The sequence below is a fragment of the Salminus brasiliensis genome, chromosome 14 (genome assembly GCF_030463535.1).
Source record: "Salminus brasiliensis chromosome 14, fSalBra1.hap2, whole genome shotgun sequence".
NCBI classification, from domain to species: domain Eukaryota; kingdom Metazoa; phylum Chordata; class Actinopteri; order Characiformes; family Bryconidae; genus Salminus; species Salminus brasiliensis.
In genome coordinates this window covers 25,866,171-25,884,821 of record NC_132891.1, presented here as the reverse complement: position 1 = coordinate 25,884,821, position 18,651 = coordinate 25,866,171, and the positions used below count along the sequence as shown (strand labels likewise).

The following is an 18,651-nucleotide window of genomic DNA, read 5'->3' as shown; positions in this document are numbered from 1 at the left end:
TCCCACCACCATGCTTGACTGTAGGCATGACACACTTATCTTTGTACTCCTCACCTAATTGCTGCCACACATGCTTGAGACCATCTGAACCAAACAAATTAATCTTGGTCTCGTCAGACTATAGGACATGATTCCAGTAATCCATGTCCTTTGTTGACATGTCTTCAGCAAACTGCGGGCTTTCTTGTGTACAGACTTCAGAAGAGGCTTCCTTCTGGGGTGACAGCCATGCAGACCAATTTGATATAGTGTGCGGCGTATGGTCTGAGCACTGACAGGCTGACCCCCCACCTCTTCCATCTCTGCAGCAATGCTGACAGCACTTCTTTCACATCTTTCTTGCTTTTCACATGAGAGTGTGAGGGCTGAACTACAAAACTGAACACACCTGCTCCCTATGAACACCTGAGACCTAGTAACACTAACGAGTCACATGACATTTTGGAGGGAAAATGACAAGCAGTGCTCAATTTGGACATTTAGGTGTAGTCTCTTAGGGGTGTACTCACTTTCGTTGCCGGTGGTTTAGACATTAATGGCTGTATATTGAGTTATTTTGAGGGAAGAATAAATTTACACTGTTATATAAACTTAAATATCTGCAGAAATATGAGGGGTGTACTCACTTTTGTGATTCATTACTCGAGCTGTACCAATTTAACTGGAGAGATTCTGAATTTGTCATTTAATTTTATGTAATTTCATTAGGAAATTTGTAAGTTGAATCTTAAGGATGCTACTGATATCTATGGCTAGGCCCTGGTGTATGTGATGAGATGGGGGAGTGCTATCTGGGTCGGGGGGTACTCAGTAGAAATACTATCCCTCCCTATGGCTTGTTCACAGTCATCATGAGGAAAGTCCAGGCCATGCATATATCAAAGCTTTATGAATGACTTCTTAGACCATGTCATGTGACTACATGAATTAAAGCGATCGAAATAATCAATCGGAATGATGGTTTTGATTAATTGCCCAGCCTCACTAAAGTTGTTGTTGCCGAATTCAAGGAGATCTACTGTGGACATGGAAATGGACGCAGCAAGACCTGTGCGTCATAATGCTGTCCACATTACATTACATGTTCATACTTCTGCCGACTTTATTTCTTTGCTAAGTCTCTTTATTTTTTATTTAATTCACTTCTCTTATCCTGCTTAGGGAACCTTTTCCTTATGACCTGTTGTGCAATAAAAAAAAAAACATACCAGTGTAAACACGCAGGTAGTGAAATGCAATGGAGCTGGTTATAAGGTGGCAGTTGTTGATCAATAAAAAGGAGGAGCTTTTGTTGAATTTGGCTGATAGACAGTCCAGACAGAGGTGTATACGCCCTTCACAGCGCTACACCTGTCAGCAGCGTAAATTTAGCCAATGAGCGATGGGCGCGTGCATGCATCGCCACGCAGACTGGACATGTTTAAATTTTCGAGTGGTAGATTCATCTTACCCGCTTCTTCCTGGTCAAGGTTGTGGTAGGTCCAGAGCCTACCTGGGATCATTGGGCACAAAGCAAGAATACCCCCTGGGGAGTGTGCCAGGCCATCGCAGGGTACTACACACACAGATCTACACTTAGGGCCAGTTTAGCATAGCCAGTTCTTCTTCCATGCTCATTTTTGGAAGGCGTGAGGAAACTGGAGTACCCAGAGGAAACCTACACGGACACAGAAAGAACACCTCAAACTTCTCATAGACAACAACCAGTGTGGGATTAAACCCAGCTGAGCAACACTTGCACTACCTGTGGCAGCCTGGGTGAAATCTAATGAAAATAAAATGATTTGAATGGTGATATGGAGAAAACGTTCCAGAAAATGAGGACCAGTCCTGAATCTAAATGATAATATAATAATTTTACTACTCCCTGTACACAATTACTACACAAGAAAACAATGCCACTGTGCATTGTTTATTACATTTGGGGAACGAGGCACGTGGTGCATAATTTAGTACACAAATGCTGAAATAACGAGATTTTATCAGATTTTTAATATTGATCACCAGGAGCAGAAGAAGTGTTATCCCGTTCACTGGGGTAACAAGTGGTCTATCTTTCTTTTTGTGTGTGTGTGTGTGTGTGTGTGTGTGTGTGTGTGTGTGTGTGTGTGTGTGTGTGTGTGTGTGTGTCAGGCAACCATGGCGGAGAAGTTGAGTCACAGCTGCCCGTACTGCGAGGCTGTGTTTGCCACTAAAGTGCGCCTACAGAAGCACAAACTGTGGAACCACCCTGAAAGGGTCACCATGGAGACCAATGCTAGGGTGCCCATGGAGACCAAGTCAGAGCCTAAACTCGAGCCCAAAGTACAGAAGGGCCCTATGAAGGGAAATTCCAAAAAGAGGTGAGAGAGACCCTACCCTTTCACGTTTGTACAGGGTTGATTTTTTTTTTTTACTATTTTTTTCCAACCTTCGAAAAAGTTACAAAAACATTTGCAGCAAATTTAAATGTGCAGATTTGACTCTGTTAGGAGATAAAACTGTTTAGATGATGTAGAAATGATGAGCTCTTATCTTACATGTTTTTTATGTGTGTGCCATACATAAGTCTCGATATGATTTGAAATATGATTAGCATATAAGAAGCTCACAGACCGTGTAATTATCAACTTTTGCACGCTGTTCATTGGTCCAGTGCTGTGGGTTCTTAAGAACTAATTGTTCATTTGCTTTTTGCGGTAATAAAAAAAAAATTGTGTAATAAAAAAATAAGGCAAGCATTCAGATAAGGATTGGTGTAGGCTTGGTAAACTTCTTCTGCTGGTATTCTGTTCTACCACTGTATTTTAGTCAAACCAGTCAAGGTTTTGCCAGGTGTCTTTTAGAAATGCGCAGCAGCTGTAAATGCATTCTTTATTAGATGTTTGCAGCTGTGTACAGGGTCAGAATATACATGCAGCACACAACACTTTGTTAAATGTTCCTTGGCACCTTGAACAGACCCTTTTGGTAGCCATCAGCAAACTTCTGGCAGACTTGTGGTTGGATGTTTGACCAGTATTTGAGGCCTTATTTATTGATTTTTTTTATTTATTATATAAAGTCAGTATATTTGAGATCAGGCCTTTAGTAAAGCTATTCAAAAAAGGTTACTGTTAGTCTGCTTTATCCATTCCAGAACCACCTTTAATGTGTGTTTGGGGTTGTTGGAACATCACATTTGATCAAAGTTACATCCATCTAGCTGATGGTTTGAGGTTATGCTGAAGAATACTTAGGTAGAACGGCTTCTTCAGTATTCCACCCCCTTTGTGCGATGAACCAGTTTCAAATCAAGTCAAGGTTTTAATGCGGTACAGAACAGGGACATTGGTGTTCCAGCAGCTTAGAGTTCACTGCAGGCCTGTACCTTGTTGTTCTTGGGTTGTTCCTGACCATCCAGCAGTTTGGCAAAATTACTACACGTCCCAAAAACATATATGTACTTATGAACTTCTGATTGAATTGATTATCTTGGAATATGCAGTTGTTTACAACACAAACCGGTCGTATGATTCTACAATCATTCTTCTGAGATCTGCACTAAGCTCCTTAGACTTTCCCTTACTGTACTGTATGTTGGTCAGTCCCATGGGTGCTGTCAAACAAGCAACTCTTCTCAATCATGGTCACTAACAGAAAGGAAAGAAGCTTTGGCTGTGTAAAACTGAAGAGACATTTTAGAACTTCAGCACCACTAAATTGATAGTCAGATCACCCAAAAATGAAAACATGTGCACATTCTTGTTTTATTATCAATTAAAGATGTATGTTGTATACTCGTTCTGCCCCAGAAACAGAAACAGTTCAAAGAAATGATTGAAAGCCCAATATTGGCTTGATAAATATGCCAATGATGATGAGGTGTGTATCCTCGACTGGTGAGTGTGCAGTTTAAATTTTGTAAGGGCTTATGCCTAGCCATAACACAACCACATGGTGGACCACACCTTTACCAGGTTTGAAAATGAACACATCAAGTATTGAGTACACTGCTGAGGCAAGGATTGAATGAATATGGAATATCTCAGAAAGGACACAGTCAGATCCATTCATTGTTTTAAATTCTAAAGTGAAATTTCTGTTGAGCAGACATCTTTGTGGAACTTGTTTGTAAGCATGTCGGTATCTAAGAACATTAAACATGGATTAGGATCTGATGACCTTTAGCAGTATGGTAATATGTTTTAGTAAGAATGTGTGTTCTTTGTCCTTGGCCTCAGGCCTATGGAGAACAACCCCCCCTCGCCAGTCTTCTTCAAGGTGAAGAAGACCCAGGAAGTGTCCCAGCCTTCGCAGAACGGCGAATGTGCCACCCAGAAACCGGACAAGAAGCAGCAGCACAGCTCCCACCAGCAGCAGCAACAACAACAACAGCAACAGGGGACTACTTCAGATACTGGGGGGAGTGAAAGTGAAGGAGGGAGTCTGCCGCCACCCTTTCCTGAGGAAGACCCAGAGAGGATGAAGCATAGTAAGATTACCTTACAGTGTCCCCAGTATCAGTAAAATGACTTGAAATTAAAGTCTCGTCATTTAATAACTATAAAAAGTGCTACACTGCTATTATGCAGAGGTGCTCTTAGATTTGTATTGTGTGACTTTAATTATCTTTTATGATGTATAAATGTAAATGTAGAAATATTATTTCAGCCTTTAATGTTAGATTTCCAAAATACCAGGTTCCAAGTGCACAACACACCTAATACACTGGTGCACAAGGAGTGGTGCTCTGCCTCTTTAAGCCAGCACCATTTCAGTGGCATTTCTCCATTTGAGGGCAGGTCACTAAGCTGCTGCGTGGTTGCTTGTGGCGACGGCTTGTTTTCTCCACCACACACAAACACACACACACACTCGCGCACGCACACACTCTCTCTAAATGAGATGTCTGTATGGCTCGTGCTGTGAGTCTGCTATTTATGGCTTTTGTTTGGGTACACACTCCCCTCATTTGTCGCTGTAGAGAGCAAAGAGTGTGTGTGTGTGTGTGTGCACGCACGCGCATGTGTTTGTGTGGAGGGGGTGTCTCTGAGTCAAAAATGTTGCTCAGGGTTTGAGGAGAAGCTCAGGAGCAGCTGTGCGTGATGATCAAGAACTGCTACACAGCATTCATGAAGTACAGAAACGCGTGCACACACATACATACATGCTGAATGACGCGTGCTGCAGCCGAGACAAATGACATATCATCAGACTTCTCCCCTGGCTCACAGATAAAGCCTGTGTTAGTTTCCTCTGAGTGGAGATAAATGACAGCGTGCTTGAGTAACACATGGTGGAACAGGTGGTTGCATGTGATCCAGTTTGATAGCTGATGTGAGACAGAATGCTACCTCTCATTGAGCCTGTGGCAAATAACTTTAGAAGAAGTGATGTTATCATTTATTGTACTGTATTCAATTTCTTTTGGCTTGTACAGTGTACGGCTTGCTTGATTCGTGTCCGGTACTGATTTTAAGAAACTAACACCTCTAATGATCGATAATGTTGAAGAATAAAATGTTATTGGGACATAAACACTACACCAGTTCTTCAGAAGTATGTGGTTCTCATATCAGAATTAACTAATAATAAAAATACATAACAGGCCACTTTATTAGGATTTGTTTTCTATACAGGATTTCTTTTTTCTCACAGTGTAGCTACTTGGTACTTTTAAAGCAAAATATTTGTAAGGATCTGTAATGAATTCATTTCAAAAACATTTTATTAATCAATGTGGCAACTGGAAGGTTTTAGAGTGGAGCTGCTGTGGAAATCCGAAGTTATACGTCTTCCCCTCTGTAGTAGTCTGCAAATTGAGCAGGTTTAGCATGCAGGCATAGCATTTCACATTAGGTCTGACCAATATTACAAAAACTAAAATTGCCATGTGTTAAAATTAAAATGCAGGTATTGTCAGCAGTTGTCTCCTTAAGTCAGTGATCCAACATCTATTTATCAAAGATTAGAGTCAAATAAATGAGACTGGGGAAATCTAATCTGTCTCTGGAAGATCATGGAAACTGAAAAAAAAGTGTGAATTTTCCTTTTGTATCAAACAAAAGACAATCCGGGAGCCTTCTGCATTCCAGCATTCAACATTACATTATCAGTTGACATTTCAAAATTGAGTTTTTTTTATGTAATTAGATTCTGAATCGTCCACATCCACATCAAGATGCATCTAATAATATTTTTTTCCAACCCCTAATAATTAAGCAATTACTAACTATTCCCATGTGCCAGTGAGATGTTTGAGCTGTTGCTGTTTTCTCTTCTCCATTTGAGCTAGGGAGGAAGCAGAAAACTCCAAAGAAGTTCACTGGGGAGCAGCCCTCCATCTCTGGGACTTTTGGCCTAAAAGGTATTACACACAAACACACACACAAAATCTCTATCTCTGCCTCTTTCGCTTTAGGACTAGTTTAGCTTTGAGACGTTGAGGCATCTTTGCCATGTGGTTGTAATTCCCTGTTAGTCTTCTGTTCCTTGCTGTAATTGGCCCTCTTTGTGCTAATAGCACCATTTAGAGAAGTGTTTCATATCCTTTCGGAGTGGTGCAGGCCTGTTATTTTCACACATACACACACACACACACACACACACACTGCCAGAGGAAAAAAGCACACTGCAATACCAGATCATTTCACATGTATGACTCTCCCTCTCTTATCTCTCCATTGAGAATTTTAAAGTTTGGGTTGGGTATTGACTCATTCTCTTGCCAATGTCTCCCTGCTCTCTCAGCCTGTGCTGTTCTATATTATTGTGCGCTGTTAAGAGTAAATCATATTATGATATGTCATTGTTACCATGATTATTTATCTGACAGTGCTCTCTTCTGAGTATATAATGGGTATGTTCGTACTTTTTCGCTAGAACACTGAACAACTGTATGCACCATAGGAATAAGAAGGTTTTGATAAATTGTAAAAAGGCTATAAACAACAAAACCAGTACTGTAACTGCATTATGATGCGTCAACCCATTATGCAAATACTTTTATGTATAAATGTTCTTTTTTCACATAATCCCATATTATGTATGTTGTGTGCAGGAATGAATAAGGTTGAAGAGAAACTGAAAGCAGGCAGAGCAAAGCGGCCAGAGGGGACACACGAGGAGTCCCAGAGAAAGCAGGCAGCTACAGGTCCATCCAGGAGAGAACCTCCCTCCCATACTCAAGGTATGTGTAACTCTTATGTGTCCCTCTGGTACTTGTTTCCTGGAGAGGCTTCCTCAGGCTTGTTTTTGTCCTTCTTTAGCGGCCCCTGCTGAAGCTCAGTGGCAGCACACCATCTCAGAGCGGGGTGAGGTGTCCTGCCCCACTTGCTCCGTCGTCACCCGCAAAACCGTCCCCGGCCTCAAAAAGCACATGGAGATCTGTCAAAAGGTCAGCGGTCACACCCATAACTGCTAGATGACTCATTAGCATGCCGGCCATAGTACTTTATAAAGAATGGCAGTGGCAATCCATTATGACATCCAGCAGAAGCTTGCACAGTTTTCTCTGCCGCGGCTGCTTCATTGCAGAGTTGATGCAGCACAACGGCTCTGGCGCTTTAGCCAGTATCCAACATGTGGATTTTCTGCAACTGAGCTGCAGCGTAGTTTCGAAGTATGCGTAATATCACATACACTAATATATGCAAAATATTCTGATAATGATACACTTTTCTAGTGAAATAACAGTGAAAAGTGCTCACTGTTTATTGCTGAGAGTCTGTATTACAATGTTGTCAAGCTGTTTGGCATTTGCTTGATTTTTATGTGAGGTATTCTTATATTTTAATATTATAGTTTGATTATTTGGCATGTTTTGGATCTTGAAACCCCTCAACCCCTGTTCTTTCTGATGTCTTTTAGAGACAATGTATAAACAAAGCCTTGGAGGCAAGGGGTTAAAGGTGTTTTAAAATGGAAATAGGAGATTAGCCTTCATTATCGGCCAGCATGGAAACGTTCTGTGACGAACATTAATTCGGTTGATTTCCGTCAACCTGTACAGTGTGACATCTGCTGCAAAGTGATCATAATGCTGTCACAGAATACCATCAGTTCTGTCAAAAGTGTTTGTTCGCCTCATTGAGTGGCCTCCACGATTCATCCGCTGCTTCTGAAAATGTTACTCCATAGTTATCGCTAGCCTTAACTAACATACACCATTGGAAGTCAACATGTTTTCCAAATATGGTGACAGCTGCTTTTGTTACTTGTGCAAGTCACTACAGAGTGCAGTTAGCAATTATAACCAGAGCATCCTTAAATACAATAGCATATATGCAGGCAGTCCTATAGGGTCAATTCAGTGTGATACAAATTCATTCCGGTCCATCTGCCACCTATATGACCCAGGCACAATACTCAGCAGTGTATGGAGAACGCTTTAAGCATGCAATTACTTGCCTGCGTCTCTCAGGACCCAGAGCCAAGGTCTAGGGAGCCATTAGAAACACTCTATTGATTGGGCAGCTGCGAGAGCAGTTTGACTCAGTGGGAAGTCACTAGTGTAGAGCTTTATGGCGCTAAGCTTATGCCTATAGCTTGACCCTATAATGCAGCTACATTCGCATTAAGAGGGAATTGATCTGCTTATTACAGGTTGTGGGTCGCTTGCACTTTTAGCTTTCATAGCACTTTCTTTGAGTAAGGCAGGGGGAGCAGAGATGAGGATTGAAGGAATAGTTGATCTGAAGACTGATATCTGAATTACTTTGTACTTTTGATAAGTGAGTTAAATAGGGCTGCAGCGGTGTAGTAATTATGAACTGAAGCTGATGTTCAATATTGTTCGTATATATACCTGTATGTATACCTAATCATTTATGAAATTAAAAAATGGAGACTAAAGTGTATCATTACAATGAAATGGAACATTTATAGAGTGTTCTACAGGTATATTTCTATGAATGCAGTAAAATCAATAATATGCAGATATTTTTGCACAGTAGCCCAGTGTCATCTAGTCAGGTAGAGTCAAGCCAAGTTAGTTTGTATAGCACTTTTTACAACCTGATGTCACTAATCAGCTTTATATAAATATAAGACAAAAACTAGGAAAAAAGGAACATTATACTCTTCTTAAAGTACTGGTTATATTTAAGCACCTGTCCGATGCTGACATTTTACTACATTTGACTACATGCCAATATCAATATGATTAAGACATTATTGTATCATAGTGTTAGGACCACTAGAATGAACAACACTCATTTCTGGGAAATCTATTAACAATTTTTTAAAGCTTATAAAGGAATCAGTCCAGGCCGTTATTTGCAGACTTTACTGCTCTGCCACTAATTTGCCTGAAGGAACAGACACAGGACAAACTGTAAGCTGCCACCAAGCCACATCTGATATTTGGGTCAGACCATAGCAACACCAACTACTTCTTTGCTCATTATTACTCTACATAATGTTGTTTTATTTGTATGTTGACATTGTGTTTGTTTTTGATTTAATGTCACTAAGAATAAGTATAGACTGAGATAACTCGGTGATCCTCGATCTCTTTCCACAGCTCCAGGATGCACTGAAGTGTCAGCAGTGTCACAAGCAGTTCAGATCCAAAGCTGACCTCAGTTACCATGTCATGGCTGAACACTCCACCAAGGTAAAATGCACATATGTGATTTTATTGTGTAATAAATAAAGAATTTCTTCATGTATTGTATCAAATGATTTCAGTTTCAGCTCAATTTTCAGTTGTAGGTCATACACCACATATGGACTAGGCGTTTTAAATGAACAGGGTTTTAACCAGCGCATGTCCAGCCTAGGCTCTGTTCCAGTGAGCGTACGCAGGTCTTTTGGGGCCTATGCGGATGCTAATATTACCTCGCCAGCTTTTGCATTAGTGCAAAGGAGCTCCCAGGAAATATCGTAAATTATGCACAAGTGTACATCTCTAAAGCACTGTTTAATCATTAATGAGCAAAGGCCTCCCCAAAGTCTGTTTTGTTATTATGTGCATATGTATTTGTGTGTGCGTAAGTATGTGCATAGAAGTGTCTTTGCACATTTTTGCATCTGTACAACCCCTTATCACACTACTAATGATTTTTTGAGGATATTACAATAGGCAAAGAGGACAGTAAAGTTGTTGTATTTGCTCTTGACTAGAAGCTTACACTTTTAGGCTAAATGAACATCCAGATATAAAACAAATGAGCTCTTCATACACTTAATTCCGGAACAGCTAACATGTTGGCAAGGTATGGAAACTATTCACTATTTTGTGTTTGATTCAGATCTTACACCTCTAGTAACATTTTTTTACAGTCCACATTGCATGCTGGTCTTTGGTAGGACGCTATTTCTGCTACACTCCAGGGAAGAGATCTTTCCCTTCAGTTTTTTGTATGACCACTTTAAGACTCATCATTTTCCCCCACTTTTCTTTTGCTTTTCTTTTTCCCTTTTTGAAGTGTCTTAAAACTGGGCCTAATGATTTGTAGGCATTGACAGGATGACAGTGCTGGAAGCCAGCCTGAGGAAACTTCGATGTAGATCAGCTTTACAATGCTGAATGCTTAATATGAGGCACCCCACTGATGAAACTGCCTGGAGGGGGCTGCTCTCCTCAGATTCAGGTTTTATCAGGTGTTCTACTTTTTGTCCCTGTTACGAATCATGTCGCTTTTGCTCAGGCAGGAGAGGCAACTGTTACAATTTGCGAGGTTAATGGGTCTGTGAAAATGTGTGTGTGCATTTTTGATTGTCACTGAACGTCACTGTCCTGCAAAAGCCTGGTCTCTCCATTTTTGCCGTTTTCCACTTTTTTGACGTAATGTGAATCTGGCAGTTGTTTACATTAGCAATAGAAATACATTATATTTATTTCCTCCTTCTTGCTTTTTTGAAGATACCTCATGTTCTTACAAAATGCTGTTTGAAATTGAAAACATAGACAGAGTAAATGCAGTGTTTTAGAGGTAGGAAAAGCAAAGTAAAGCTACAGAAACATACAGTCCTGCTCTACAATGGTATTCACCACAAGCAAAACTGCACTGGTTTTCAGATATCCCTGTGCATCCTCAGCAGTATGCCTAGTGTTGGGTCTATTGTCCTGTTTTTCATTGATTTTTTTTTTTTTTCTTTCCCCCTCCCCCTTAGTTGGAAAATATAGGGCTATGTAAACATCATTTTGACAGTTGTCATAAATATACTTTGAGTAATGGGCTCTATGTGTAAGCCTGTAAAGTCGTTGGCTGGCTTGTGGCTTTGTGTGATTGGAAGCACATTTTGGCTCCAGGCGCTATATTGTTTGGGACTTGTTTTGGAGTATCTGTGTAATGTGTTACGCTGAATTTGTTCCCCCTCTAGCAGCCCTCTGGGAGTGAGAATGAGGGAGGGGAAGAGCAGGAGGAGAGAGAGAAGCTCCGCAGAGTTCTCAAACAGATGGGCAGAATCAAGTGTCCCAGTGAGGTATGGGACACACACACAAATACACACACACACACACACACACACACACACACACTCACTCTCTTTCTCTCTCTCTCTCTCCAACACAGTCACGATCACGCCCCCATTCTCCATCATGTCCTTATTGTACCCTTCCTGCCTGTTTTCTTTCTATCTCTACACTTTCTTTCTCTCTCTCGCTCTCTCTCTGCTTCCCCCCTCTCTCCCTCTCTCCCTGTCTTGTCACACCGCCCATGTACACATCATTGCTCTGTTTCCAATTACTCTCTGCAGTGAGAGATGAGGTAGAGCTCATGGCTTTTTCCATTTTGCCCTCACTCTTCTTTTCCCTTGCATTCCTTAACTAATACATTTTCTTTCTCTTTCATTCTCACTCACACACACACTCACACACACACACACACACACACACACACACACACCCACACCTTTAAGGATTTCACTACCTGCTACTTCTCCCCCCTCGTACTTGCTTATTTTGAGCGAGCCATCATCACACAGCTTTACATAATCATTGCAAATCCTGCTTTTTTCATTCCACCAAGCTGCTTTGTGAAGCTCCTCCCTTGCAGGCAACCTCAGAGTAAGAATTTAACCCTGAACCCTGAGCCATTACATCCGGTTTACAGTTTTATGTTTATAAAAAAGGAAAAATTTTATGTTTTTCACAATTAAAATCTCAATTTAGCACAGAGAAGATAATGAAGTTAGGTGTATTTTAAGCAGCTCAAGGTCAATAATTGAGTTTAGCTGATATCTTATAATAAGCAATTTATATGCATTTTAGCATCAATGAAAGAAGACAGGTAAATGCGTTATAGTCGAAGGTGTGCTGCCTGCAGCTTGTTCAAATCAGAAAGCCAGCTATGAATTCTTTCTTTCTCTGTCTCTGTCTCTCTCTCTGTTCTGTGCACACACTCCTGCAGGGCTGCTCAGCTCACTTCTCCAGTCTGATGGGCTATCAGTATCATCAGAAGCGCTGTGGTAGAGAGCTGTCAGACACTGAGAAGCCTGTGTTCCTGTGCCAACACTGTGGGAAGACGTACCGCTCCAAAGCCGGCCGAGACTACCACGTGCGCTCCGAACACGCAGTCGCTACCACACCCACACGCCCGGTGAGACGAAACACTCAGCCTTCATCCTGCTGCAGTCATCTGCCTAGAGCACTATAACTCTTTCCTATTCATTTAAGCTTTATTAATCCATTATTGTCCAATATCCCTCTGTTACACTCTGATACGGTCTGATTAAGAGGCACAGCATGTGTTCCTCTGTCTTACATGCCACACTAAGCTCTTCATTTGTTTGTTAAAAGTAACAAGAAGCTGCAACTAAAGTGTGAAGCGTAGTCCTATGAATGTGTATGCTTTTTCATAGTAGTTTGTGACAAAATCTAGAAAACAGAGACAATAACACGTAATGTTATTTTCATGTAGAAATAAGCATAGAAATGCACAAAGTGCACAAAGTTGGGATGCAGAGCTTAGTTTCTTTGCTTTAGTTTTTTGTGGTTGTACAAAATTATTGGGAGTTAAAGGATAGCTTTGAACACAGTCTGCTTTTTCCAGGTCCCCACCCCTGAGGAGGTGAAACCTACCATTAGGAAAGAGAAGGAGCAGTCTCCAACAGAGAAGACGAAAGCAGACAACATCATAAAGAAGAACCCAGTAAAAGTGAAGGAGAGAGTCGAGGTGAAGAGGGAGGAGAAGAAAGAGGTGAGGGTAGAGGCAGAGGAGCTGCTGGACCTTGAGCGCACTCCCAGCGGCAGGGTGAGGAGACGCTCGGCTCAGGTGGCTGTCTTCCACCTGCAAGAGATAGCAGAGGATGAGCTGGCCAAAGACTGGGGCACCAAACGACGTATCAAAGATGACCTCGTGCCTGACATCAAAAGAGTAAGGCTTCAATTTACGCACTTAAGCTCGCACTCATATAATAGAATAAAATAAAAAAATACTTTACTCTCATTTATCTTTTTTACTTTTGCTAATTTGTATCATATTGTTGCTCCTAAAGCCTAAGGCATTGTTCCTTATTATTAACTTGCATAGAATGTGTGCATATTGTATTGCCTGGAGCTACATCTAACAGCACTGAAATGAGTACTGATTTGAGCAGTGTTTGCATCATGTTTAGATGCATGGAAATAAGAACCCATCCACTACTCCTGTATTTATATTTAATATTCTAAAACACTCACCAGTTTACATATATTTTACATGAAATACACCCTGGGATAAACCATAGGGAAAGCATTCAGAACTAATGATTTAGATCCAAGCCTTCAAAATCGGAAATTGCTGTTAACAGAAATAAAAATAGTATTCACAATTATGGAAAGCTAAGTTTATTTGAATACTGTTCATTTTTTTTATCATATTACTGATCCTCTGACCATACAAAAAAGTGTTCTCTTTATTAGATTTCTTTACTAAAATATATATATTTATACCCATTTATATACCACTTTCTTCTCTTTTCTGTATGTTAGCTCAACTACACACGACCAGGCCTACCTAACTTCAGCCCAGAAACCCTGGAAACTTGGAAAAATGAAGTAAAGGAGAAAGGTTTCATTTGTTGTCCCAACAGTGTAAGACCTTGCTCTTCATTTCTTTAAAAAAAAATATTCTTTACATGGAATAATCTCCTGCTGAAAGATTTAACTAAAACTAAAGTAAAAACTAAAGTTCTGTGTTGCTGTGGTCTTCTAAGAGATAACTGTCCATCCTTGTGTTGTCTGCCTTGACAGAGCTGTGAGGCTGTTTACTCAAGTGTGTCAGGACTCAAAGCTCACCTCGCAAACTGCAACAAGGTACAGTGCATGCTGCTGCTGCACCTTATGATATTTAGTTTTCTTATTCATTCATTATGTTCATGCCTTTGGGAGACACTATTCTAATAATACTGGAATATGTTGAATGTGTTTGTTTACATTAATTGTTAATACAAATAGCAGAATCAGTGCACTGGCAACATCCAATAACTGAAAAGCTCTTGACTTTAATCACTTAAGATTTCTAATATTTTATTTAATCACTCTCACAACTATATACAGTAATGTGTATATTGTTTTCATAGTACTAAAAGTATGTACAAAAAGTAAAATATTAAAAGTATATACTTTTAATCCCTTAGAAAGGGATTTACTTTTACTGTAATTACTGAACCTGCTTTCTACTGCAATAATACTCCAAACAGGGAGGGGGAGATGTGGGAAAGTATACATGCTTGCTGTGCCAGAAGGAATTCAGTTCTGAGAGTGGAGTAAAATATCATATCAGCAAAACACACTCTCAGGTAAGCTGAAAACACACATGTATACAGTCACACACACAAGTAGGCAATTATACAGACTATACAAACAGGATTTTGTATACAATGTAAAATAAATTCTTTTGTCTTTTTGTTTTTTAAAATCACTTACTTTTCATGTAACTTTACCTTATCGTCAAACTAATGTGAAAGTGGGCTACCTGATCTCACTTTCTCTTTTATGTTGACTCATAGAATTGGTTTCGAACATCTGGCCATGTGGTGCCTAATAGCAAGAGCAAAGAGCCACAGAGCAATGGGCTGCAAAAAGATGTGAAAAACGGAGTTCATGGGAAGAAGAGGGGTCGAAAACCCAAAGATCGCCCCCCAGAGACCGCCTACAGCTCAGAAAAGACTTCTAACAGCAGCACACCCACATCCACACCCGCTCCAGCTCCTGCTCCCACACAGCTCCAAAGCCTGAGTCCAAACACAACCCCAACACCCACGCAGCCCCCAGTACCCACCACCTCTGACAGCACCCCAGTCCCAGTAGTTGTGGACAGTGGAAGTCTAGCCCAAACCAGAGACTTGCAGCCCCCCGTGAAGAAGAGGGGCAAACCTAAGAAAGTGCAACTCGCAGAGTAACGTTGCTTTCACTACTTCAACACCAGGCAGGATGCTGTTGGTCATATGTCAGTAAATTAATGAAGCTAGGCTAGGACTGCGCCACAGAGGTGAAGGATTACATAGAAGATGGAGCTGATAGAGAAATGGAAGGAGGGTAGAGCAAGAGAAAACAACAACACCAATTAGCTCTTGTTTCTTAGTTTCACACTGATCTGTTTTTTAACCTGATATACATATATACAGTATATGTGTCTACTGGTATATACTGATACATAATAATCCTTTTTTATTCCATTTTTAGACTTCATTTCAATTATTAAGCTGTTCAAACAAAAGGGGTTACTTAATGCATAAATGCTGAGATTCAACTAATATATATATATTTCATCATCACTGTCACACGCTTTTTGACATAATGTAACTCCGGCAGTTGTCCGTTACATTTTGTCAAAATTCCCTAGTGAATGAAGCAATAGAAATGGCCCAAAATGACTTGGAATTAAATCTTTTTACAATCTGTTAAAAAAGTTTATTTCCTTCCGGAGATACGAGGTCTATGAATGACGGTGATGATACTTATATATACTATAAAGTAAGCAAAGGTGCAAAGAATTCTGACATTTCAGACAATGTGTGGGGTAGCTAAGTCAAGATGTCTGGTAGTTTCATGTTGTATTTTGAAAGTTCTTTTTTTTTTATATTATTATTGTTATTTAAGATAAAATTATATAAGCGTCATTCAGTTAGCATGGTGCGCTAATCTACAGTTTAACATGGATAAACTATATATATATATATGTATGTATGTGTGTATGTGTATATATATATATATATATATATATATATATATATATATATATATATATATATATATATATATATATATATATATACTGTATATACAGAGGAATTCATTTTTTGTCAGTTTTTCCCAAGTCGGTCAGAAAACTTCATTTCCCTTTCTTTGGTGGTCGTCGCTTCATTTTAGTTCTCCTCTGGTGTTTTGGAGATTACTTCTGTTAAAGGCAGCAGAATGGTGAGGCAGAGTTAGATAGCTGTTGGAACAGTCTGCTTCCAGTGCAATAGTGTCGCTTTTGTGGCTTGTGTCTAGTCTCTTGCTCAGAATCACGAGAGGGTGAAGTTTGCATCTGTGTGTAAAACTCCCTCCCTATTTCCATTAGTTGTAGTACTCAACAGTTGGTCTTAGGTTATGGTCAAAAACCTTCAGCTGCTTGGAGAATAATTTTCAAGATTTTCAACATTTTATCAAACAGCTAACCGTGTAAAAAGGCAGCAACAGTGGAGTGAGAGGAGGCAGTGGAGTTCGTATGAAATGGAATATTTACTTCAGACATGAATAGTAGAAATTTATGTAGAGAGCACACGTTTTGAGGTTTACTCTGCATTTAAAACCTAAACCGACAGAAAAGATAAAGCTTCTCTAATGTAGAAATATGCACTTTGGCATCTGTGATGTCATGAGTGTGTACTCAAGCTTAAACAATACTAAGGTTACATACACTTACTCTTTTATCTGTAGCTCTAAATGAATATCTAAACACCCAAATTCCTGAATTCAGTTTCTTTACTGTAAAAGAGAACATATTCTCATTTAAATCAGCTAGATATTTATAATATAAAAGAATATTTTATCCTTCTCAAAAACATACTCTATGACCATGAGCTGGTTTGTCTAGGGCTGTGTATAGTTTTAGTGGAGAGTCCCAGGCATTTCTTGAATTCATTTTGAGGCATGGAGCAGTTCCATAATGTTTAAAGCAATGCATATAGACTGCACATGAAGACCTCAGTGACTGTATGCAATAGTGAGAGTGTTTTACCCGGTGGCTAGAGGTTGAACGGAGGTAAAACACTGAGCAGCACAATCAGGATGATAACTACAGGAATTCAAGGAGAAGTCATATAATGGAGGCTGAGAATCAGAAACTTTTTTTTTTTTTTTTTTTTTTTTTTTTTTTTTGGAAAAAGGACAAATTACAGCTCTGTTTTGGAAACTGTTGTTGGACATCTGTCAATGATCCTGCACAGAACTATACCTGATATTCTGATTAAGGCCTATTTGAGGGAAAAACAAACGCTTGTCTTGCACTTTAACCCTTCTTCCCCTCCCTCCCTCTTATCTTGCACTTTGCAGGCACTGTTAGGCTTCCAGCCCTGATTCCCCCTACCTTGTTAAAATGGCTAAGGGTAGACGATGTCTATTGTGCTCATCTCGATCTAGCTTCTCCTGTCGAATTTTCTGGTGTTGTTTTTTTTTGTTTGTTTTAATTAATGATTTGATGTCTATTGACTACATCAACAGTTAAAATGTTCAAGTTTCCAAACCTGAGGTTCACTCTCCAGAGAGAGAAAAACAAAAAAACTTTAGTTCTTACTGCACTTTTCTTACAGCCCGGCCTGGTTGTGAACGAGACACAACACAGGACCAAAGGCCAATCAGAATAGTGGTTACTTGCATATATTGGTCTTACAGGCATGGCATCATAATGTCAGAACAGCCTGTTCAGTTCAGAAAAGGATCAAGTTTGAAAAATGGCCATGTAAATCAAAATTACGATCAGAGAAACGTCATGAAGCCCTTTAATCATTGTAAGAGCTGGTCTCAGGTCAGCACACATAGACATCTTCAACCAGCTTCCACCATGTGGGAGACATAGTGCTAGGTGCAAGGACTGCTGGTCCTCCATGTCCCAGTGTATGAAACATGTGAAATGCGAAACAAAATGAAATATTAAGCCATAGCTGTCCCTATGAGGGTAACTAATGGAAGCGGTGTGTCTTCCTCAGTTTGTACGCAGTGTTGCGAATTGAAAGAAAAATCAATTTGTTTTTGTTTGGGTTTTCTTTTTTCAGCAGATGACTATTTATTCCGAGACCCTGATTATTCTAACTGAGGTACTTGAAACCATGAACAAATTGCCATAAGAATTATTATCTGACCGTAGGTCGCCGATAGAGGGAAAAAAAAGAGAAATTATGAAATGTATATTTATATCTACTGAGCAAAATGTAATAAGCTCACTCAAAGTGGCACACCAAGTTTATTTTATACGTTCTTGTAAATATGATAATAGCAATCTCATACTGCTTTGAGTACACTAGGGGTGGAATGTCAAGGTTAGACAAAAGGTGCTAGTAGCCATTCTACCTTAAGGACTGTTGAGTGTGACGTGAACCGGTCAGTCTACTTTGCCATCGAGCCATACTTTATGGACATGAAATACCCAGTTTAATTTGAAAGTTAGCATTTCAAACCGATTGTTCCACGGCATCGGTCCCACGCTGTGGTTCTGTAGCGCACTGATGGAAACAACTTGCGCATGTCCCTTGTTTGGTTTGGCCTCAGCTAAACGTCAC

The 18,651-nt window shown here is 40.0% G+C and overlaps 1 protein-coding gene across 3 annotated transcripts in view; it reads left to right on the top strand.

Moving 5' to 3' along the window:
• The window catches only part of znf512b (zinc finger protein 512B), a 45,470-nt gene extending 29,399 nt beyond the window's left edge, over window positions 1-16,071 (top strand). For 2 of the 3 annotated variants that reach the window (XM_072697350.1, XM_072697352.1), the window contains 13 exons: window positions 2,134-2,342; window positions 4,203-4,453; window positions 6,257-6,328; window positions 7,022-7,150; window positions 7,230-7,357; window positions 9,485-9,577; window positions 11,290-11,391; window positions 12,318-12,506; window positions 12,960-13,283; window positions 13,880-13,981; window positions 14,141-14,203; window positions 14,590-14,688; window positions 14,899-16,071. In XM_072697350.1, coding sequence (XP_072553451.1) covers window positions 2,134-2,342; window positions 4,203-4,453; window positions 6,257-6,328; window positions 7,022-7,150; window positions 7,230-7,357; window positions 9,485-9,577; window positions 11,290-11,391; window positions 12,318-12,506; window positions 12,960-13,283; window positions 13,880-13,981; window positions 14,141-14,203; window positions 14,590-14,688; window positions 14,899-15,291 — 2,154 coding nt within the window. In that variant the 3' untranslated portion in view covers window positions 15,292-16,071. The remainder of the gene's footprint in view (window positions 1-2,133; window positions 2,343-4,202; window positions 4,454-6,256; window positions 6,329-7,021; window positions 7,151-7,229; window positions 7,358-9,484; window positions 9,578-11,289; window positions 11,392-12,317; window positions 12,507-12,959; window positions 13,284-13,879; window positions 13,982-14,140; window positions 14,204-14,589; window positions 14,689-14,898) is intronic. The other variant, XM_072697351.1, reaches the window with a different exon arrangement.
• Window positions 16,072-18,651: the final 2,580 nt, after the last annotated feature.